General features: G+C 45.1%; 1 protein-coding gene across 3 annotated transcripts in view; it reads right to left on the reverse strand.

Annotated features, from left to right (window-relative positions):
• The window catches only part of TRIM67 (tripartite motif containing 67), a 52986-nt gene extending 30743 nt beyond the window's left edge, over positions 1-22243 (reverse strand). Inside the window, exons 1-3 of one of the 3 annotated variants that reach the window (XM_087432949.1) lie at positions 22101-22228; positions 21476-21980; positions 21185-21412 (exon numbers count right to left, since the gene is read on the reverse strand). In XM_087432949.1, the coding sequence (XP_087289075.1) occupies positions 21185-21412; positions 21476-21980; positions 22101-22228 (861 nt within the window). Of the gene's footprint in view, positions 1-21184 lie in introns of all 3 variants that reach the window. The other 2 variants (XM_087432950.1, XM_087432948.1) reach the window with 2 other exon arrangements.
• Between the last annotated feature and the right edge of the window lie 1501 nt (positions 22244-23744).

A 23744-nucleotide genomic window follows, 5' to 3' on the forward strand; every position in this document is an offset into this window, starting at 1 on the left:
AGGGAAATGCAAATCAAAACCACACTAAGATATCACCTTAACACCCGTCAGAACGGCTATAATCACCAAGACAAAAAGCAACAAATGCTGGAGAGGCTGTGGAGAAATGGGAACCCTAATCCACTGCTGGTGGGAATGAAAACCGGTGCAGCCTCTATGGAAAACAGTATGGAGATTCCTCAAAAAATTAAAAATAGAAATATCTTATGATCCAGCTATCCCACTATGGGGTATCTACGCAATGAACCTGAAATCAACAATCCAAAGAGGCTTATGCACCCCTATGTTCATCACAGAATTATTCACTATACCCAAGACATGGAAGCAACCCAAGTGTCCCTTGACTGATGATTGGATAAAGAAGATGTGGTATATATACACCATGGAATACTACTCAGCCATAAAAAAGACAAAATCGTCCCATTTGCAACAACATGGATGGACCTGGAGGGTATTATGTTAAGTGAAATAAGCCAGAAAGAAAAAGATAAACAGTGCATGATTTCACTCATATGCAGAAGATAAACCAACACACTGACAGACAGAACTGTTTGGTGGTTACCAGGGGCTAGGGGGGTGGGGACTGGGCACAAGGGGTGGAGGGATGCACTCATATGGTGACTGATAAACAATAACGTACAACAAAAATTTCACAATAAAAAAAAAAAAAGAAATTTTGTCTTTGCCAGAATGTCTCTCCTTCTGGCCCTTGGGGCTCAAGGTCATCTCTCCTGTGGCTCACGCAGAACAAAATTGGAATTCCTCAGCCTGACTATCAAGACCTTCATCCATTCACTGGTTTATTCATTCAACAAACATCTTTTGGCTGCCGACAGACGAGGAAGGCATGTGATGTGCTCAGGAGGATGAGCACCTTCTCCCTCTGTGGGGTAATCTGCACCCCAAGCACCTACCTTCCAGCAGATCCACTCCCCCTCACTTCTCCCCTGCTTTGTGAGCCTTTGTCCCAGCTGTCACCTCCACTTAAATGTCCGTCTGGAGTGCTAGCTCAGCTTGCCCAAGTTCAGCTCACATTCCCCCTCTTCCGTGAAGTCTGCCCAGACTCCACGAGTGTGGGGTCCTTGCTCCTCTGTGCTCTCTTGGCCTCTTGCTTACCCCCAATTCTGGCCCTTATTACCATCTGTCTTGTGGTCTAGCTATTTGTCTACTTGCCTGTGTCCCTCACTGGACCAGGACTTTCAGAGTGAGAAGTTAGTTCATCCTTGTGTCCCCACCACAGTGCCTGCACAGAGCAGGTGCTCAATAGTGTTTCCTGAATTGACTGAATTCAGTGCCTTGTGCTCTGGGGCAGCAGAAAAGCAGAGAAGAGTCTTGGCCCCCTTGGCTGAGGGTCCCAGGGGTGCAGCCATAGACAGCATCTGGTTCTAAGGGCTCCCACGCCTTGTTCCTGTCATGGCCCCACCTCCGCAGCCTGCCCTGTCACTCATCCCAGAGGGGCCTGCCCTGGTGGCAGCTCCTGAGCTCACCCCTTTGGGTGATTTAGATTCTCCCGCACTTCGGATGAGAAAAAATAGAGCCAGACATTCTCCTGACTTTCCTTCCTTTTCTTTCCTCAGACCCCTCCAAAGTAGGTAGCGAATGGAAGGTGGCCCAGGGGATGAGGAAGCTCTTTTCTCGCAGAGAGGTTTCAGATAACGGACGTGTGAATCCTGACAACAGTGGAGAGTGGCCAGGAATGGATGCAGTGTAACTACATGTTGGTGGCTGGACTCAGAATTTCCCACCGACAGACATTTTCCACCGAGCCAGTCACTCAGGCACTGGTGGACCACAGGTGGTGGCTGAGGTGCTCTGCTCACTAGAAGCCCAGGTCACGGCTCAGCTTCACACTAACTCGGGTCCTGAGAGCAGACCAGCTGACCCCCTGTCCCCCGACCTGCTGGCCATGTGCTCTGAAGCACTGCCGAGTGGTCACCTGGTGACCCTAGAACTGGACTTTGGAGTCAGGGCCTGAATTCAAACCCTAGTTTTATGTGACCAAGTTTCTTACCTTCTCTGAGCCTTTGTGTCCTCACCTGTGAAATAGGGGTAATGATACATACCCCAAAGGGCTGTCTCAAGGTTTAAATGAGAGAATGCATGGAAAGCCTTGGGTTCAGAGGCCGGCCCTCTCCTGATGGTGGTTCTAAGTGTAACAAGACCCCAGAGAGGGCTTCTCCAGGCGGCTGCAGGGACTGCTGTTTGCCCGCTGCTGACAATCCAGTCATCCTTCATAACGGTATCCCAATTTTGTTTCGAGAAATTTCCTTTTCCCCTCTGGGTATAATCTACAGGCCCAATATCACTGCCTTCACCCCAACAAGGGGCAGGCATAGGCCCTGACCTAGGCCATTGGGAGGCCAGGTCCTTGGAATTTAAAATCGAGCAAAAGGACAAAGAGACCTAGAAATATGGGCATTAGTTTCATAGTTCCCTGGCCAGACTCCTGCTATGAGATGATTCCTGTAGATCCTGCTTCTTAGCACTGGGGAGAGCCTTTGGAACCAGAATGCCTGGTTTGAATGCCGGCTCACATACTCTGTGATTTTGGGTGAATCATTTAAGCTCTCCCTGCCCCTGTTTTCCTCAACCATGAAAAGAGGGATAATGGCAGTAGGGATCTTGTTGTGTCATTGTGGGATTAAGTGAGTTAGTACATGTGATGTGCTGAGGACAGAACCTGGCACACACACAGTGCAGTATGTGTGTCACTGTTGTTATAATTTCAAACCTGGCTCTCAAATCTCCCACCGATTCTGTGAGTGCTTAGAAAAAAGAGTTCTCTGTGAGCTCCTGCCCCCAGGCACCCAGGGGGAGCAGTGCAGCTTATCAACAGGGGTCTCCAAGCTACCAATATTGATATGTCAGAGGCACCAACCCAACTTCCTTGGCAAGGACTTAATGCTGAGGTCAAAAATAGGAAGAAGCAGGCCTGATGGGCGATCTCACCAGGAACTGGCCTCTGATCCTTAGATATACCCGTGGGCACACAGTTGCTTCTCATTCTGATAAGGGGGTCAGTTAGTGCCAAATGACCCTCAAGAGCACAACATGTGCAGGAACCAGACCCAGAATAATTGGAAAATTCATGCCCCCTGAGACTTGGGTTTGTCAGTTCCTGTCGAAGTTAACAGGCAAGGGCAGCAGCTGGTACCACCTTCAAGACCCAAACTGCCTTAGCACGACCTGTTAGGTTTCTCCACGCCTTGATGCCTTTGCACTGGCTGTTAATCTGCCTGATGTGCCCTTCCCCTTGCTTGGCCAGCGCCCACAGTCATCATTCAAAACCCAGCTCAAGTATCCCTCCCTCATGCTGTCTGGCCTCCTCTTCCCTCCTGAGTCTGGTGAGATGCTCCTTTTCTGGGCCCTGTGCCACCCCACACCTCATTATATTGTACTCTCATCATACATTTACTTTTTCTTCTGCTAAGTTGCTTGGTCTTAGAAGATGGAGACCCTATTTGCTTTATTTTTGTATGAGCTACTAGTGTATAGTCAGTAAGTATTTGTTGAATAAGTGAATTAGTTAATTTTTTGTTGGACAAGATGACAGGGAAGTTTACAAAATGAACCAAGGATCAGAATAAAATAGAACCAAAATAGATCAGAGTTCTATTTTATCTTTGCATTTGACATGCAATATGAGATTAGAATGGTCATGCAATTCCACTTCTTACACTTCAGGGGAACTTACTATAAAAAAGGATTATATGGCCCTCATTTGTCACTAACCGTGTAGAGATATTATAAAGAGAACATGTTCGTGAGGTATACTGAATATCTCAAACTATCACTTTTAAGCTTGCTCGGGAAGTGCTAGATTTATATTTCTATGATGGCAGAATAAATGGATTTTAAGCAAAATGAAACTATCCAGAAAAATGTTCAGGATAGAGAAAAGAAGCTCAAAGGACACCCAAGTAATCAAAAAGATAGTCTTTAGTCACCTCTGGACAGCATGCCCTATTCCAGGACTTATATGCGTGGCAGGGAACGCCTCTCTATAATTCAGGGGATCATGCAAAAAAGTTAAAAAAAATTTTTTAAATCAAGTCTAAAAGGAAATCTAAACGCGGGTCTAGTAGAGGACACTGCTAGAATTAAAAAGTGTTTCCTCATTCTTCTGCAACCAAAGGAAAAGATAGAAATATTTTGACCAATAGCCATGGCAAAGCTCAGAAGAGAGAAGCAAAATAGTGAAAGGAAAAGAACATGGTTGTATCAGAGAGCTTAAGCTACTTATGCTGCAGTAACAAACACCCTCCACAACTCAGAAACTTCCAACAATGAAGATTTACTTCTTGTTCACATTGAATGCCCACTGCAGGTCACCTGTAGCTCTATTTCATGTCCCCTTCATTTCAGGATCCAGGGTGAAGGAGCATCCCACATTTGAGACATCCTAGCCTCATAGCAGAGGAAAAGGAGCTACAGCTGAAACACACACTGGCTCTTAAAGCTTCTTCTGGGAGGTGGCACACATCACTTCCACTCTCATTTCACTGGCCCAAGTAAGTTACACTGTCCAGCCTTATATCAATGGGGCAAGAAGTACAACTCTCCCACAAGGAGAACAGAAAATATTTTGAACAAATAATAAAATCTAGCAGCATGGTCTCTGGAGTCAGGTGAACTTTGGCTTTCCTTTACTAGCCGTGTGCTCTTGGGCAAGTTCTGACTCACCTATGGAATCTATATATTGGGGATTATAGTACCTACTTCTTAGTTGTGACAATTAAAATCAAATAACATATTACAACAGGTGCCTTTTTTTCTTCCTTCCCCTAGCTCATCCAACCCTCCTTCTACGATTGCCTTCTTCCTCCCCCTCCATGCTGCCTACATCCACGCGACAGATTTTACAGGAGCCCCCAACATGACTTAGGGCAGGAGCATGTTTGACAGAGGGGGCAGGAAAGGAAGACGGGCACATCGTTTCTCAGACAAGATCCAGGCTTCACATATTCAGGGAGAGGAAAGAAATAAATCCCTCAAGTGTTTTAATGTTTGTATAGGACTTTATCCTTAAGGGAATAATAGGATAAGCATGCAAAGATGTATATGTACAAGAATGGTCATTGCATTTTTAAAAACAGTAAAAATTTGTACAGAATCTAAATGTTCAGGAATAGTGATTAAATAAATGATTCTTTATCCACATAACTGAATACTCAGCATCCATTAAAATGGCAACGTATTTCTATATTTATTGACATAGAACAGTCTCCATGATAGATTATTCAGTGGAAAGGAAACTATTATACCAAAAAGCACATCTAAGAAGAGCTCATTAACAACTTTATTAAAAAATTATATATATATATTTAAATAAGTGGCTCATATATGTATATAACCACCATTAAGGTAATTATATAATCACTATTGAGGTAATTATATATTATAATATATATATATAACCACCCTTACAACTCTTATTATGTGTGTGATCAGGTGATTTTTCATATTTTTATTTGCATCTTCTCTGTATTGTCTGACATTTTTTTTTAACAATGAGCATTATTCTTTTTTTTTTTGTTTTGTGAGGAAGATCAGCCCTGAGCTAACATCCATGCCAATCCTCCTGTTTTTGCTGAGGAAGACTGGCCCTAGACTAACATCTGTGCCCATCTTCCTCCACTTTATATGGGACGCTGCCACAGCATGGCCTGACAAGCGGTGCGTCAGTGCACGCTAGGGATCCAAACCCAGGCCGCCACCAGAGGAGCGTGCACACTTAACAGCTACGCCATGGGGCCGGCCCCTGAGCATTATTCTTTTACAGTCAGAAAGAAACAGTAAAACTATTTTCATTAAAAAAACTTATAATGTACTAAGATCTTGAAATCTCCATCCTTGAGCAGCTAAGCTATTTTACAAGTGAAAACTAACCGCCACATTGCTCTTTCCTCAAATGCCCTCTGACTCAGGACATTTAAACAGCAGAACAATGTCCGGATGCAACAATAATATTTCTTATTGTAACCTCGGGTGGTTAATATTTTCAACACAATTACTTGTGGTGATTATCACGAGGGCTCAGCGGAAAGTCACAAGGATGAAAGACTCCCTTTGAAACTTCCCATCTCTCCTCCATCTCATCTCTAACTCTTTGCCCAGAGTCTCCAGGGCCCTGCAGTCATCCAGCACTGCCCACCTAACAGCCCACAGCCCCTCCCCCACCTCAAAACCTTCATTCTCCCTGGAGAATGAAGCTGGAATTGAAACTCCCACATCCCTTAGTGAGCCTAGTGTCTGCGAGTGTCAGGAAGAAAGCAATTCAATCTGGCTGAGTATTTTCACAGAGTATGAGGAAACAATTGGCTTAACCTGCCTGGGTTAGTAACTCTTCATTGTCTTTCAATTGCCAGCTCTTTTCTTGTTTCATTTCCCCACCCAGATTAACAATTAATGTTATTGTGCACTATGAGTTGAACTGTGTCCCACAAAAATTCATATGTTGCGGTCCTAATCCTCAGTACCTCAGAATGTGACTTACTTGGAGATAGGGCGTTGCAGACATAATTAGTTAGGATGAGGTCATAGTGGAGTATGGTGGCCCCCTATCCAATATGACTGATGTCCTTATAAAAAGGAGAAATTTGGACACAGACACACACACAGGGAGAAGGCCATGTGAAAACTGGAGTTATGCAGCCACAAGCCAAGGACCCACCCGAAACTAGAGAGAGGTCTGGAATGGAAACTTTCCTAGAGCCTTCAGAGGGAATGTGGCCCTGCTGACACCTTGATCTCAGACTTCTGGCCTCCAGAACTGTGAGAGAATAAATTTTGGTTGTTTTAAGTCACCCAGTTTGTGATAACTTGTTATGGCAGTCCTAGCAAAACTAATACATCATGTATAGTCGTTTTTTCTATTCTAATACATGTTCTTTCACATATATTCCCTAAATGGAATCATATTACACATGCTTTTTCTCCACATCATAAATATAGGGGTTGGGTTCTATGGAGAAGAGGGGAAGCGGGCCAAGTTCCTTGTACCTTAAGGAAAGAAGTCAGGGACTACAATGAACTGAGTGCCTCGCAGGTGTGACAGGTACCTTTAACTACTTCACATCTCACTTCACACAGCCTTTCAAGTGTGAGGAAACTGAGGCTGAGAGACACTAAGAAAGTTATCCAATGACGTAGCTCCAAACCGAATCCAGATCTTTTAATGTCAATTCACATCCTTCCCATTATATCAGCCTGTGATAGACCAGAAGCTTGGTCCAGGCAGTCCGGGGATAGATCTCTCTAGCACCCATTCAATATGATGCACGCAGTGAAATGGCTTTACCAAAGGGCCAGTTACAATTAGGGCAAATGCTGCTTCTGAACCCTCCCACAAGAGGGCTCTTGTGCACAACCTCCGACCCTGACACAATCCCTCTTCTTTCACTCTGTGCTCAGCCTTGACATTCACAGCGATAATCATGATGATGATAATAGCGGCTTTCTTTTATTGAGCACTCGCTATGTGGTGCGCACCGCCTGAAGTTCTTAAAATGCATTATCTCCTTTAATACTAGGTCACTCCATGGCAAGTGGCAGTTTTAGGATTGTTATCTCTAAAACAAATTTTCTTATTCCATCATTCTACTGCCTCTGTAGCACTAAAGATTTCAGTAATGTCAGTCTAGTAAACTTATACTCAATCTATTCTCTGGACAAGATGTAGCAGTGCTAACATCTGGGACTAGTCACACCAATATTTCCAGTTAGCTTCTGCTATCCCAAGAGATCAGCTGATTGTTTTTGATACCACTACCACATATAATGAGTGTGGATGGCTCTTTTCAATAAGGGGCCTAGAAAAATGTGTGATTCCTCCTCCTCTTGTTTTCCATACTGTTCCCTAGAATGTCCCCTTCTTCATGAATCACTCTGTTCTATGATTCACCATGAAGTTAATAGGTACTACACTGGAACAGACATTTATGCCATTGATTTTAGAATACATTTTGGTGTTTAATTACCATTAATTTATTAAATAAATGTTTCTTGTGGCCTACTGGGTGCCACCTGCTCTGCTGGCTACTGGGACTACAAAGATAAACAAGACATAGTCCTTGCTGCCAAGACGTTCAAAGTACAGTGTTATAAGCATGTGATGTATAAAGTTAGTTAAATAAAGAAAGAGACCTTGTAAGTCTCTGTTAGCTACAAGACACCATTGATAGCTGTAAATAAGAAAAGTCTAATTGACTGGGATTTTGTTTTTAAATCTGTCTGGAGTATTAGAATGAGTGTCCATGGAGACTCTGAGAAGATCCAGTTGGCAAAAAAGTAAAATTAAAAGAAAAAGTAAAAGGCCAGAGACCAGAGACTAATTCAAATCATGCTCCAATGATACCAAACAAGCCTGGGATAAGATGTCAGGTGCGTGAAGCCCCTGGTCAGAATCCTGACTTTGCCAATGTACAAAGTCCATTCACTGAGAAAAGCCAGGTGAGGTTCTTTATCACCTGGTAACCAAAACTGCTTCTTCATTTAGGATCAGGCTCCAGCCACTGGTAACCATAATGGAATAGTTTCTGTGACAATCTCATCATGTCTGATGAGAATGGGTCTTGAGTTTTCTTTCCATTGTCAAATTACGGAAAAGAACATTTGTCTTTTTGTTTGGACACCTCCTTCCTTTTCAACTTTCCAAATCCTTCCAATCCTTTGAAATCTAACTCAACTCTCATCTCCTCTATGCAGCCTTCCCTAATGTCCGCTGCCCTCTGTGCTCATTTACACTTAGGGTTCGTGCCGTACACTTTTAGCACCAATTATTTGTGCTCTGTATTGTTCTGTATTTCTTGTGCATAAGTGGAAGGACAAGCCCTCCTGCCCATGTAATGACCAATCTAAAGTCAACTTCTTAGTCAACCTCTTTTCAAGTCTCTTTCACTGCTACCTTCCTCCTGTGAGTCTCTTCTCATGCAGCTTCCTCACTTTCTTTTTTGCCCCTTCCCTCCCCACCTCTATCGCCTTAACTTAGCAAAGCAAATTGAGATGCTTAGCAAAACTTTTGAGATGCTCAAAAGGTTTTTGCTGCCAGGTCTTACTGGTGAACAGGGTAAATGTAACAACCTGGGAAAAGGATGAAAATTTACAAGAATCTTCAAAAGGATTATAGCCAGGCTATTCCTGTTCTTCCTTGAAATTTAAATGAAACTAAAATTTAATCTTTCTTAGCCTCTCAAGCTAGATGTCCCCTTAAATGTGGCTTCTGGAATCCATTTATCCCATCATTCTTTCACGACTCTTTCCAGATCCAATATGTTTTCTGTAAGTCTCAGATGCTAAATGATAGGTAATTCACATTCCCTTGTTTTTATCAGAAATGGCGTCCTATTTCTCAATGTCCCTCTACTTCATGTGAATATATGTTAATCCCTGGCACTTTACTAGCAGACAATAAGCTGCTTGAAAGTAGGAACTAGGTTTTAAACATCTTTCTTAACACCTTACCCCATACTATACATTTAAGTTTCTTGTTTCTTTCCTGACTAATAACACTTGTACTCACCATTCATGCTCTCTGCTCAAACATCATCTTCTCTTCAACTCCCCCTCACTACTCTTTTCCCCCTTCCCTTTCCAAATCTCCAGGCAGAATTAACTGCCTTCTCCTCTCTCTTCCCTCATCAGCTTATTCACATTCCACAAATGGCACTTACTCCACTTTTTTTTTTTTTTTTTTTTGTGAGGAGGTCAGCCCTGTGCTAACATCTGCCAATCCTCCTCTTTTTTTGCTGAGGAAGACTGGCCCTGGGCTAACATCCGTGCCCATCTTCCTCCACTTTATGTGGGACGCCGCCACACATGGCTTGACAAGTGGTGCGTCGGTGCACGCCCGGGATCCGAACCAGCGAGCCCCGGGCCACTGCAGTGGAGCGAGCGCACTTAACTGCTTGCGCCACCGGGCCGGCCCCTTACTCCACTTTTTTATATTAGTTGTACAGACATGAGGTTGATTGTAAAATTGTCCTTCTCCTCTGGTCAGCTGTGAGCTCTCTTGGGACCTGTTTTTTATGTATCCACTGCCCCCAGCACAGCCCGTGGATTACAGTAGGTGCCAAATGAATGTGTATCCAATGGTGTATTTTGTTTGAATAATACAAAGATCCATGAGATGATGTTCACTCATCATGTGCCAGAGTAGACACAAATGGACTCAGGAATGAAAGCCACCTTAACTATACAGCTTTAACTCATACTTTACTCATACTTTACACCATAGACATTCCATCATCATCATCATCATCATCATCATTATGACACCTAGCAAACCCCAAAGGAGCAAGAAACCCGACAGATGACAGCACAAATCCTGCTTGTTTTACCCAGATGGCCCTGAGGCCTGTGTACTGTGAGTGAAGCAAGAAGTTTTGAGAACCAGAGGAGGCTGGAGAAGTTCCCATGATGTACACGAGGCAGAAATCACTTGAGGAACTATTTGAATTTTGATTTAATCCTCTTGTTGGAAGATATTTTTTCATGGGTCTCATATTTCTGCAAGTCTCGCTAGTGAGGCACTGATTGATTGCTCTTTGTTCTGGACTATCTTTCCAAGGATGTTTGTATAGACAACAACCTTGGAAGCTAGAGATGCTGTCTCTCTCTGGAGCAAATTGCCCCAAGCTAACTGCCCTTTGTAAAAGATTTGTGTTCCCTAAGCTCAGGGTTCCTCTCCTGTAATGCAACCTGCAGTGTGTGCAGGTGTCATCTGCCCTTCATGTCGCCCTATGGGAATTGGAGCTCAGGGAACTGGCACAAATATGCTGACACTCTGACTACTGCTATTGCTGTGAGTAATGCAGTGTTCTTCATCTCTGACCCGGGAGTCTCAGGTCTTCTGCACACATCCATGAAACTGTGGCAGGTGAATTTTCTATCTTATATATAGGCTAAAATCTCAAACCTCTCATGGTTCCTGACACCCCCAGCAGAGTCTTCTGGCCTTTAGTGTGCCCTGACTTCCCCCTCTGTGGATCTTCCTATTCCCGATAAGCTATAGATGTGGAACCCTGCTGGATAGGCAGAGCTATGTAGAGGACAAACATACATCAGTGATAAGCTGCAATTACTTGCCAAGGAAACCAGTTTGAGAGGGAATAATCATGCCCTCCAAACAAGCTGATGGTATGTGGCGATGTTCCCACGAAGGACGTGAAATAGGATGAATGATCCTGCTGTCTAGAGCAGGCATAGTCATTTTGGAGTCTCTTTATTGTCTGAGACTGAAAGGGAGCAGTCACATGTTCCAGTGACTGGGAAGGTCCCTGTTCCTTGATCTGAACATTTTCAAGCAGCATTCAGTTTTTATATCAGTGACTGAGCACCGCTCAGAAGTAGGGGACTATCTTCATGCAATTTTCCAGAGCTTTCTTGTTCTCTACGGTTTTATTCAAGCAGGCCACTTGTTTGCTTATTTATTAATCTACTTATTTCAAAAGGGTTGCAAGGGTCTATAGAATTCAAGAGTGCATAACTTAAAAGAAAGAAAAACAAGGATGGGGACATAAAATGGAGCCAGAAATAAGGCTCAAAACTTATAACAATTACATCTAATACAGATGCACCAAATATTTGGCTCTAAGCATTTTAGCAGCCAAAGAGAAAAGTGAAACCCGACCAGTTACACAATCTAAAGTGTCTATTAGATTAAAAAAGGGAAACCTTTGCAACCCAGAAGTTGGTTTGAAGAAGGGACATGACAGCCACTGCAGGAAAGCACAAAGCCCACTGGGACCCTTCTCCTCTCCAGGACAAAAACCTTAAGCCACTAGGGATGAGCAGTAAATCCTGTCCCTCTCCACCACCACCCCAAGCAACCCCACATGGCTGAAGGAACGGAAAAAGAAAAAAACCCTATCTTCCTAGGGGAGATGCAGAAAACAGTCATGGGTCCAGACCATTTGAGGCTTCCTACTGCTGGGGAGGGAGCAGGACAACTGAGAAGATGCAGAGGAAAGCTGGAAAGGGACTTGTCAGTTGACCCAACATAGCCTAGGAAAGAATCAATGAACTTGAAGAGAGGTCAATAGAAATTACAGATACTATAACATAAAGAGACAAGAAGAATGATTAAACAAAAAAGAACAGAGCACCCAAGAACTGTGAGACAATATCAAACAATCTAACATATGTGTAATTGGAATCCCAGAAGGACGAGAGAGAGAGAAAAGAGCAAATGAATTATCTGAAGAAATAATAGATGAAACTTTTCCAAAAATAATAAAAGATATCAAACCCCAAGTCCAAGATGCTCAGAGAACCCCAAGCAGGATACGAATGTATAAACTTCTTTCCATTTCTCCTACCTCTCTTCTAATTCAAGTCCCCATATTTATAACGCAAATGACTCCAGTAGCCTCTAATTGGTCTTCTCGCCTCCACTCTTGACCCCTTACCACATATTTTCCAAACAGCAGTAAGAATGATCTTTCAAAAGATAAACATCGCTCCCCAGTTTAAAGCCCTCTAGCCATCTCCCACTGCATTTACAATAAAATCCAACCTATTCCCTGCCTGCCAAGCCTTGTGTTCTCCAGAACCTGCCTATGTCTCTGCTCCTGCCATTTATTCATCTTTTTCATTACACTCCAAATATGTTGGCCCATTTCTGTTCTTCATACATGTTGGGCGTCTTCCATCTCTGGTTCTTGGTTCTTGCTTTCCTCATGAAACAAGCTGCCTTCAGAACAGTGCAGAGCTGGTTATTTCTCATCCAGTCTTCAAGTCTTGCTTTTCAATCTTCCCCCCAAAGAAGTCTGCCCAAGTACTTTTTATGATATTATTTTACTTCCATCTTAGTACTTATAACTATCAGAAATTATCCAATTAATTATTGTTTTGTGCACTTGTTGATTTTCTTTCTTTTGTGAGTAGATTTATGCTCTCCCAGGAGGGAAGAGAATACGTCCTTCTGTGGCCTCAGTGCTTAGAATGGTGCCTGTATGATATAGACTTTCAAGATTTACTTGTTGATTGAATAAGTAACTAGGTGAATTGAAGAATAAATATTCATTAGAGGCACAAGCTCAGAAAAAGGACTTAATGGTCAAGACGCATCATCAGCTTTTAAGTTATCCATGGTAAGTACTAGAGATTACTTATAGTTATGTGGGTACACAGCTCATCTGCTAGGTAAGCCAACCATATGGCAACACATATTTTATGGAGTGACGCTAAGCCACAGTTCTCCATTTGAAGAGGCCTGTCATTTCTGATCATTCATATTTTATTAGTTTCCTGGTTTTGTAGATATCACCCAGAATCCAACTATAAACAAGGATCAGGAGATTAGATAAGTACAATTATTGCCTAAACTTCCTAACCCAATCTTGACCTAATTTTTGTAAACTATGCAATGTCTGGTCAGATTTTTCAAGTGACATGTGATCAAGGCCCAGCCCCTTCTGGAAGGTATCAATATTCCTGTCTGACATATCTGTCATTTAGACCCCTCCAAACTCCTGAGCTCATAGTCCCACCTCACCTATCTCTGTCCCTTGTGGATCCTTCCCTTCTCTCTCTTCCCGCCAAACCTCTTCTCCCCTCTGTAGCCACGTGGAAAATAAAGAAGCAGTGCTACTTGATATCTTAGATTCCCTCCAGCCCTCAAACTCTTTTATCCTATTTGTTCTCAACAGGATGCTTTATCTCCTCCTCACCCTTTTATTTCTATTTTCTGCTGCCCTGTTGCAGTTGGATGAAAGTGGGATTGTGCCCCTACTCTGTTCCTACTTTTTAGAGTAGGTGTCAGCTAACCTTTATTTCTTCCATTCATAATGACTCTTTAGATGATGCCGTATGCATCTGTTTTTGTTCAGATACACCCATAGGATTCTGTTACAATTGTATAGTTAATCAAAATGTACAATGAGGATATTTAAAGGATCATCTTTTTACAAAATCATTTCATAACTTGCTGTGTGCCTGTAGCAAGCTCCTTCACTTCTAGTTCCTCATCTGCAAAATGAGGAGGCTGGAATTTATGATCTCTGTTAGGAAACAGCCTGCCCTGGGAAGGAAAAATAAAAAAATCTCGCACAGTTTTTGCTGTGCAAGAGGAAATTCTAAGCAGGAACGAGTGAAGTCCCAAGAGCTCCCTCCTGGTGCCTGTCTATATTCTCTCCTGCTCCTTTAGGTTTCACAGTTTGGATAGTTCCAATCTCCACCACTCCCTGGGCAGGCCCTTCAAAACCGGCTGAAGAGTGAGTAAAGCACTCTCTTTGCTTCTTTACAGAACAACTAAGACACAAACCAAAAGGAAATCCACTGATACAAACAGTAAATACTGCTGTTCAATTCCAGGAAAGCAGCAAAGAGCATTTGTCTGGAATTCCCTTCTCCTGAGACACTTGCTCTAGCCCAGGAGGGCTCAGACAGCTTTGCACATACCTCCACCCCTCAGCAATTCCTGCCTGTCTCTGGCCCAAACAGTCTTTGAGCACCATATTGTCTCCCAGCACCCAGAATTTGCTGAACTTAAAGATTCTGTTTGGTGCACAGAGTGATTAAGTAAGACTGTCTGGTTCAAACCTCTCAGGCCCCCTAGAGTCCACTTACGATTATCAGCTTTGGGCCAGAGGGGCCACTACTTCTCAGATGACTTGCACAGTTAGAATGACGAGCCCAGTGCCCTGGACCCCAAAAAGCATTCCCATCAGAGTTTCTGGAACTTTAATGTACATACAAATCAATGAAGGAATCTTGCTACAATTCAAACCCTGAGACAGTAAAACTGTGGAGGGTCTCAAGATTCTGCATTTCTGACAAGCTCCCAGGAGCTGCTGCTTCTGGTCAGCAGACCACACTTTGAGTCACAAGGTCCTAGTCTAGAGGTTAGCACATTTTTTTCATAAACGACCAGATGGTAAATATTTTGTGCTTTGCAGGCCACAGATCTCTGTTGCAACTACTCAATTCTTCCAAAAGCAACTGTACCCAAAAGCAGCCATAGGTCATATGCTAACAAATGAGCATGGCTGTGTTTCAGTAAAACTTCATTTACAGAAACAGGTGGTGGGCCACAGTTTGTAGATCCTTTCCCCAGTCTGTGTCAGAGATTAGGAGATTCATCTCCTCTAGAACACTTTATGTTGTTGACATCCACAGGTAGGGTCCCATCACCATGAATGTCTACCCACATAAAGGCCCTCCCACTGCAGGCTAAAAATATAATCCTTAGCCATGGAGAGACCCCCACAGCATACAGTATGAAATATATTCATCAATAGTAACAAGGGGGGTTGTCCTTTCATAATCTTTAAGGTCTTCCTCAATTCAAAACCCCTATATTTCTACAAATAGTCTTCAAAGAGAAGATAAAAGCAATTCAAGTTTATGGATTCTTACCTTCTTCGCTCAAACCCACTTTTTGTTTTCCAGAGGTGTGGAGTGATGAAGGAAGCATGTATTTCAAAGGTTATAACATACGAGTTCTTTCCAAAGGTTGTTCTGGAATTACTGACCTGCTTGGAATTAAATCCAAGCATGAGGTAGGGCTACAGCCCAGGTGGCTTTGAAGACAGTGGTGACATTAGACATGCAGCCTCTAATGATGAGAGTCAGCTCATGTACCCAGGGGTCTAAGCAGATTAGCCATTGGTTCCTAGCCAGCCTGGGGCAGATGGAACAGAAGCCAGCCTACGCACTTCATTTTCCAGAACTTCAGAGTTGGTGAAAGACTTCTCAAAACTCCAGGCTTTCACTCAGATTGTGCATATTCCCATGCCATGTGCTCTGAGGGCCCTGGCAGAATTCAGTTCAGTAAACTCGGCTTAGAATTAGCAGCTAGTATGCAGCAATCAGCCAGACGGTTGTAGACTTCAGACTTCCCAGAAGATTTCTGCCAAGCATGTCTCTCTGCCTAACTGTTTTTCCCCACCCAAACACACCCAAAAGTGCTTTAGATGGGCCCAAAGGCTTAGTCTTTTAATGGGCCTTAAAATCAAGAGGGGATACTTGGGCAATAACTGTGCAGATCAAACCAATTATTAACGGAAGGCAGATCCCTAACTAGTAGCTAAAATACATAAAAATTGAGATACTTGTGATCCTCTTTTTAAAAATAGTTCTAACAACAATGTAATGAAAATAACAAACAATAATTAATAGAAACAAGACAACCCACCTATTGTTTCCTCCCACGGACCCTGTCTACCTGAATTTTTTTTTTTTTGTAAGGAAGATCAGCCCTGAGCTAACATCCTTTCCCAATCTTCCTCTTTTGCTGAGGAAGATTAGCCCTGAGCTATCATCCGTGCCCATCTGCCTCTATTTTGTATATGGGATGCTGCCACAGCATGGCTTGATGAGTGGTGCGCATAGGTCTGCGCCAAGGATTCAAACCTGAGAACACCGGCTGCCCAAGTGGAGCAAACAAACTTAACCACTATGCCACAGGGCTGGCCCCCTACATGAATTTTTTATTAATTACATAATTTTGCTGTTGGGAGAAAAAATAGGTATAAACTTTGTGGAAGGCAATTTGGCAACATTTATGAGATTTCTTAAAGCCAGATGTCCTCTGATATAGCAACTCCATATTTAGAAATTTAACCTAAGGAAATAATTAAGAGTATAGGCATAGATTTAACTAGAAAAATGTTTACAACAGCAAAAGACTGAAAACAGCCTACAATCCAGCATTAGGCATTGATCAAATAAAATAGTAAATCCTTATGATGGAATGGCATGCAGCCATCAAAAATTATGTACATTAATTGGCAGGAAAGATATGTATATTGTATTATTAAAGGAAAAAAGACAGTCACAAAACAAACATACAATAGAAATCTAGAAGAAAAAACTCTAAAATGTTAGAAATCCTTTTCTCTGCAAATTGGAATTTGGGGATGATATTTAATTTCTACATCTGTAATTCCAATTCTTAACAATGAGCATTTATTACCTGTGTTATAAAGTAATACAAATATTCAAATAAGTATACTTATGACCCTAGTACAGGTATGATTATGCATTCTGCCTTTGTCATTTATGTGTTATCTCTTTTAATGGAGAGAGTCTTTCTTCTGAGCCTTTAAAGGCTAGAAGTCCTTCCTTATCTCTTTTACAAAATAAGGTAGGACCGGGGTGCCAAGAAGTTAAGTGCCCTTTAGCAGAGCCTCTAGACGAAGGAGTAACCCGAAGTCCCATTTCTCCAGAGATTTCCAGGTCTCACCGTCTCCTTTGCTCTTCTGAAGTGCTGACTCATTGTAAACAGTAATCCTGGGGTATCAAGGAGATTTTGTTTTAATATTCTTCTATTTTCCAGGGTTCTCAAAAGACTTCTGAAGAAGGGCCTCTCCAGCATTCCACACCTCAGTTCAGGAATCAACTTCTACCCATTTTAATTCAGGGTCGACTATCTGCACCCAACAGGAGTTACAGACGTTGTTGACATTCTGTGACATGTCACACTAGGGAAGAGATACAGCCCATAGTCACCGTTTCCCTGGCTTCAGGAAAATTAGAATTCCATAATCAATAGGCAAAAAGACAAAAGCTCTTGTGGAAATCTTCCCTTCCCTGCCCTATCTTACACAACACTTAGTTTCCTCACATCAGAAGTTCTTTGAAATAATTAATCCTCTTCCAGGAGAATCATCTAAAAGTGTGTTTAGCCAAGACCTAAAGTTTTTACACTGTTTTTTTTTGTGTGTGTGTGTGTGAGGAAGATCAGCCCTGAGCTAACATCCATGCTAATCCTCCTCTTTTTGCTGAAGAAGACCGGCTCTAACCTAACATCCACTGCCAATCCTCCTCCTTTTTTTCCCCAAAGCCCCACTAGATAGTTGTATGTCATAGTTGCACATCCTTTTAGTTGCTGTATGTGGGACGTGGCCTCAGCATGGCTGGAGAAGCGGTGCGTCGGTGCACACCCAGGATCCGAACCCGGGCCACCAGTAGCGGAGCGCGAGCACTTAACCACTAAGCCATGGGGCCGGCCCCATTTTTACACTGTTTTTAAAAGGTGATAATGAATCTTGTTTTAAAATAGAGTTCAGTGTCACTTATATGTCTCTTTACCTAAGAATCACTAATTAGATGGCAAGCTCGGGTCACTGGAGAGAGGAATTAAAGCAAGGCTTTGATGAAGGCTTCTCCAGTCACAGGAATGTGAGGGAAACGCTCCCATCCCAATGCTAGTTCTGGTAGTGCCACAAGGCTACCTTATGTCTTCTGGGATTCTTAGACGATAACAACAAAAAAATCCAAAAACTTTAAGTTTTACTAAAGAACTTAACTGCCATGATGGGAGTGTGAAATTGAGTGTTCTAGTTTATCTTTCAAAAGTAGCCACCCTCACAGCTCACAATGATAGTCTAGGAGCCTGCCCACAAAGATAGGCCAACGCTGGACCAGGGCTCCCTCTCTTATCTTTTCTTTTGATCTTCAGCCCCTAATTGAAATGCTCATAATAAGCACTCAATAATTTCCCTTTCTGTAGAAAAATAGCACCTGCTGAAAGAGAACAGCAGAACTTTTATTCCTTCTTGAAAACAGGTTTTCACAAGAGTATCTCAAAGCATTCCTTCTGAATTTAGGAAGACACCTTAGTTCCCTGAAGCAGCACTAAATATAAAATTGAGACACTCAATTATGCATAGTTGTGTTTCCCACAGATAACTGTCCTACTATATTGAGCATAACTTTGCATTGTTGGTTGAGGATAGATGTGTTATAAAACTGCAATGGACACCAAGTCAAAGATGACCAACCATTTTCCCAGTATGATCTCAGTTCTTGGAACCACAGCTCATTATCCAACTCACTTTTCCTGCTAAGACGCCTAATCTCTTTTAAGATTACAAACTCTCATCTCAACTCATTGTGTCTTTTCATTAAGTCTAAAGATTTAGGTGGCAACACTCAGAATTAGATCTAGCGTTCTAGCTGTGAAATTTAACAGCTCATGAACTCTGAATGTGAATCAATACCTCTTGTCTTGGTAACTGATCACAGTCTCTGTACAAAAGATTTCTTTATTTGTAAAATGATATCGCTTCCGTTGAAAGATGAAATTAGCAAGGCAGCTACAATTACTGTGCAGCAACATGCCACAAAATATCATGTGACTGATAACTAACTCAAGGCAGACATTCCCATTTAGCTCAAAGCTATTTTAGGACTCAACATAAACAATAGGAAAAGTTACCAGCTCATGTTTCCTCCAGATAACCAAGTCACTGAGGTCAAATAAGCACTCTTTGCTGCTGCCCTGTAGCTTTCTGCAAGTCTTGTGGTTTTAAGTATCAGGAATATAAAAACAATAAATAACATATACTGGTACTGAGCTAGAGGCTAAACATACAGTATTATACTTACTCCTAACAATAATTATCTGAGTTACATGTTACTGTTCAGTGGGTTCACAGTTGTGCCTCAACGCTTACAGTGAGTGAATTACAAGCCCTGAAATTTGGACCCAGGACTGTGTAACTGTACAGCAGGGTTTCTGTACAGAGGCACTATTGATATTTGGGGCTGGATAATTGTTTTGGGGAGTTGTCTTGTGCGCTTTAGCAGCCTCCTTGGCCTCTACTCACTAGATGCCAGTAGTACTCCTTAGGCATGACAACCAAAAATATCTCCAGACATTGCCAAATGTCTTGGAGGGGGAGCAAAAATTGTCCCCAAATGAGAACCACTGCTCTAGAATTAGAGATTTGACTCCAGGTCACCCTTCATCTGACCTATTATGCAAATTTCCCTCTCCAAGGTGGATTTCTAAAGTGTTCCCCATTTGTTTTCTTTTATAATTCTTTATTTGTAAATCTTAAATTACAATAATAACATGCGCATTGTAGCAGATGAAATTATATAGTAACTATATATAATAAACCTATAATGGAATGGTTGGTCCTTTCTTCTCCTCTCATCTATGCTCCCCTTTTTGTGCATCTCCAGCTAGATGACACAAGATAACCACAGCAAATTGTTTTATTTTCCTGTGTCTTTCCTCCTCAATCAGAATACATATTTCCTTTTGGGTGATTTGGAGACCTCGTGCCTCTTTGCAGAGCGAGAGTGTATTGGAAAGAGGACACTGACTGACAGGTGTCTAAATTTGCAGATGCACTTGGGGTCCTTGAACAAGGGACTCTAACTGTGTCAGGCCTGACTCATTGACTTAGGGCGCCAGTGTGTCCAGTTGCTCAGCTTGGACTTTGGGTAGAAAATTATGGTGAATGTTTGTTAGAACTGACCCCACTTTTGCGTTGGGGCCTGATCAAGGGCCTGACTCAATTTTGGGGACTTCTTTCTTTCTCCTAGGACACACTGGCAGCTGCAAATTCATGCCAGTTGCCTTTAGAGGCTGTTCCATTTCCACTTGGGAGGTGGCACCCCCAGGCAAATCCCTAGGGAAGAAGGCTTGTGGCAGTCTCCAGATAAAATTGTGCCTGGTGGTCTTACTAAGAGCTTACTCTGCAATCCCACCACACTCCCACTGCTACAGTGGCAGAGTCCCAGTAAGAGAAGGTCTCTGGGGGGAAATGATGCTCTGTTCTTAAAAGGGCACACACCCAAATTCTCAAATAAGGTCTATGAGGTCCATATCTTCACTCTAGGCTGAGAGGCATTCTAGGGGTAGAAAGGCTGGAGACTAGTTGAGAGAGTAGGAAAATTTTTTCTCTGGAAGCTGATAGGAGTTCTGCTCTGGAGGAAATAGTGTATCCCTTCACTGAGGGCTGGGATAGAATCCTTCTGCCTTCAGAGAAGATTAATGAAATGTGGGAAGCCATCAGACATTTTCCTGCAGGCAGGTAGGTGTAATGCTTGCACTTAAAAAAAATCTTTTTAGAGGGAGGAAGCGGACCATGGATGCCATAAATCTGGAGGAGCCTTCAAGGTAATGTATTAGTTAACTTTGGGAGTGAAAGAGCCCTGCTTCTGCATTCTAGGTGCCGTTAGTGTAGAATCATAAAATCTCAGAGGGGAGGGGACCTCCTATGTCGTCTTACCATACCCTTCCCATCCCCAACACCCAGCTCAGAGTACCTGGAATTCATTTAAGTGTTTGTCAAATGACTCATGAATGAATGAATGAATGAGGTAATTCCTGCTTGATACTCTGGCCCGCCCTCTGCCAGGTCTCCAGGGAAGAGGTCAAGAACCCTTCTCCTCGCACCCTCTTCCTTGCACCCGTGCCCCTGCGCCCTGCCCAGCGGGCGCTCACCTTGTGCTGTTTCCACATGGCCCCCAGCGGCTTCACCTCGTGCTTGCCGTGCCGGCCCTCCTCCAGGCACAGATAGCACACCGGGGTTCGGCAGGTCACGCAGTACATGCTGTAATTCTCCATTTCGTGCTCAGGGCACGTAGGATACTTGCGGGCCGCGCTGCCCCCAGCCGCTCTGGCCCCGGTGCCCCCCGGGCTCTTGCAGCTGCCGCCTCCGCTGGAGGCGCCCTGGGCAGCGCCTGGGGACGCAGAGGAGGCCTCGGCGGGCGCGGGCGGCGGCGGCGGCTGCACCAGGCGATGCTTAGCGAAGGGTCCTCGGGATGGATGGCACTTGAGCTGGCAGGCAGTGCAGTAGAGCACGTCGCACTGCTCGCAGAGCGTGGCGGCCGGCTCGGGCGGAGTGCGGTCGCACAACTGGCAGATGGCCACTGCCACAGCTGCGGACGCCCCCTGCACAGCCCCGCGGCCCTGCTGGTACCGCTGCACGATGGCTTCGAGCAGCCGGTTGCGCTGGAAGCCGCGCAGCCCGCGGTGGTCCAGGGAGGCGCTGCGGTGGCACTGCGGGCACGTGATGGAGCTTGAGGAGGACGAGGACAACGAAGAGCAGGCGGCACCCCGGGCCGCAGCAGCCGAGGAGCCGGGCGGCGCGGGCACCATGGGCAGCACGCGAACTCCGTTGGGGGACTTGAGGCTCGGGGTGTAGGAGCCATAACCGCTGTCTGTCTCACTGTATAAGCTCAGCTTGTCCGCGTGGTCTCCACCACCTCCCGCACCGCCGCCCAGGCCGCCAGCTGTGCTCGCGCCCCCGCCGCTGCAGGCCGGGCCAGCCGCCCCATCATGGTCCAGAGGGGGCGCGGCGGCGGCACCCGCGGGCAGCCCCGAGCCCCGGGAGTGCAGGAGCGGCTGAGGCAGGTGCTGCTCACCGTCCGGGGTCTGCACCGCTATGGTACGAGCGCAAGGCAGGCAGACGTTGTGGGAACAGGGCAAGATGATGGGCTCCCGAAAGAGAGAGCCGCACACGGGGCACTTCAGCTCCTCCTCCATCGTGGCGCGGGCAGATCGAGATGCTCAGGGCAGGGAGTGGAATGGCCCAAGCTCCGGAGACCGGCGGAGAACAAGCTTGGTTAGCACCGGTGAGACTGGAGGCGGGGGCATCACACAAGCATGACTACTTCACACCCCGGGGGCACGCCCCTCTCTCTGTCCTGGGGCCACCGCCCTTAAGACGATTGGGGGCAAGAGAAGAGAGGGGGTCCTCACCTCCTGCCTGCGAGGCTCCAGCACTAGTGGCTTCACTGCGGCAAGAGTCCGGAGCCGATCCGCTGCCCTCGCGGTGGCCTGCGAAGCGCTCTAGGTAATGAATCAGCACTAGCGCCGCCGCCGGCTGCAGCGCGCGTCTCCTCTCCACATCAGGACCAGCGGCCGGGCTGCGGTTCTCTAGCTCTCCTGTTTCAATCCCTGGGCTCCAGCGGGCAGCTGCCCAAGGGCCCCCTTTTGCTTCTGCCCCGCCCCCAATCGGGACAATCGGTAGGTGAGAAGGCAGGTGAGCAGGCCGTTTGGCCGAGGGTCTGGGTTCAGCACCACGAGGCGGCGGACAGCGCCCGGGAGCCGAGGGTGGAGCCCGAGCTCCTTGCGCGGGGACCGAGAGGCCGCCACCTGCCGGGTCACTGCGCCGGTGACTATCTCGGCGGGGCCCGGCCGGCCCGGAGACCTTCGCTCGTCTCCTTCCCTGGCGGCTGCTGCTGCGGGCCGAATGCGCCCTGGGGCTTTCTGTCCGCTGCCACGATTGACCTGCTTCTGTAGTTCGCAGCTGCTGCTCCTGCGGCGTCTCTGACCTTGGCCGCGCGACGCTGCAGCCGGCAGGCGGAGGGTGAGCTCCCGGCTGGCTCGGGAATCCCCTCCCCGCCTCCTTCCCGCCGCCGCCGCCTCCTCCCTGCGCGGCGAGCTGAAGAGTTGTAATTTCCAGAGCAGAGAGTAGTTGAGGGCGGGGGAAGAGGAGGCGTCAGCTCAGCGAATAACGGCTCGTCTCTTACTGCTAGCGGAGTCAAGGGGCAATTTAAAGGGTTTCGCAGAGAGGATCATTGTTAATAACAATCTATTATTTCGATGGAGATTGCGTCTTGAATTAGTACAATGCCGTGCCCCACCCCGCCCCTGCCATCATCTCCTATGCCCACTCCCTGCCCCCACCCACCACCATAAAAGGATGAAAACAGGGACCTAAAAGCCGGTTGTTTACAAATGGATAGGTAGCATGGTTTGACAGTCACTTTCTAAATCTATGATAGAGCGAAAAACGCAAGTCACAAAATGTCGGATAGCCTGAAGTCAAAGGTTGAGGTTTTATTTATGGATTGAACCACAAGCCATTTTGTCTCTTCTTTTCAACCAAGAGCGCTCATCCGCGGTCGACGTCAGTCGTCTGTGCAGACTGAGTGAGGACACGAGATGGGATTTATAAAATGGGACTCCCTGGCGAAAGCGAGAATGTGGCACTTTGGGCCCCGTGGCCCTCGGAACCGAGCACCCGGGACCCAGCCCTACCCTGCTGCGGATGGGC

This window comes from Ceratotherium simum, chromosome 6, assembly GCF_057802395.1.
Source record: "Ceratotherium simum simum isolate JZ-2026a chromosome 6, ASM5780239v1, whole genome shotgun sequence".
In the NCBI taxonomy this organism is placed as follows: Eukaryota; Metazoa; Chordata; class Mammalia; order Perissodactyla; family Rhinocerotidae; genus Ceratotherium; species Ceratotherium simum.